Consider the following 788-nt stretch of genomic DNA (forward strand, 5'->3'; position numbering starts at 1 on the left):
ACCCCTCTCTTACACCCACCCCTTCCGTCTCCAAATAGCCACAACTAATTTTATAATTTTGTTTTCGTTGTTCGTTTCTTTTTGTTATAGCAGCAACTTAAATGCACGTCTCTTTTCATGAAACGAAAAACCGCCGCCGTCATCGCGTCGCTACGACAACCGTGCTTTCATCATAGTTTCCTGCCGTGTTGAACCACCCTTACCACTCTACGCTGCACAACCAATAATAATTCGCATGTATTCCCATTTCGCACACTTGTTTGCACCATCCCACCACAGCAGGTGCGCGATTTGGATGCTTATGGAATCCCAAAGGCACCTTCCCGCACCTACACAACACACTACCTGTACACAAAGTGCGCGGCCGGAGATTCACCCAAGTGTGTGACATAGTCGCACACTTGGGCGAAAGTGTGAAGAACACCCACCTTGCGGGTGTGCGCCCAGCGCCCCGAGGTGTGCGGGGACGGCGGCGGCGACACGGGCCGCCCCGTCCGGTCCATCCAGGTGTAGGCCTGCCGCGGCGACCAGGACGCCGCCGACGACATGCTCTGCGCGGCGTTGGCCGTCGGCGGCTGGTAGGGGGCGGGGCCGGCGCGCACCGTCATGGTCATCCGCTTGCACGACTTGAGCATCTGGAACAAGCAGAAGGTGTGTAAAGGGTCAGCAGGGAATGCTCTGTGGGGCGCGACGGTGCCGGAGGGAGGGGTTCAGCCCACTTCCCACTACTTGTTTCTTCATTCCCTGTTGCGAGCAACTAAGCAGACTCTCTCACTCCCACCTTCTCC

The 788-nt window shown here is 56.9% G+C and overlaps 1 protein-coding gene across 5 annotated transcripts in view; it reads right to left on the bottom strand.

The window, feature by feature from the left end:
- LOC113213599 (whirlin) overlaps positions 1 to 788 on the bottom strand; it is an 86,813-nt gene that overhangs the window by 46,296 nt on the left and 39,729 nt on the right. For all 5 annotated transcript variants that reach the window (XM_052276962.1, XM_052276955.1, XM_052276948.1 and 2 more), the window contains exon 5: positions 429 to 635. In XM_052276962.1, the coding sequence (XP_052132922.1) occupies positions 429 to 635 (207 nt within the window). The remainder of the gene's footprint in view (positions 1 to 428; positions 636 to 788) is intronic.

Source organism: Frankliniella occidentalis, unplaced genomic scaffold (assembly GCF_000697945.3).
Source record: "Frankliniella occidentalis isolate FOCC.00 unplaced genomic scaffold, Focc_3.1 Scaffold9, whole genome shotgun sequence".
NCBI classification, from domain to species: Eukaryota; Metazoa; Arthropoda; class Insecta; order Thysanoptera; family Thripidae; genus Frankliniella; species Frankliniella occidentalis.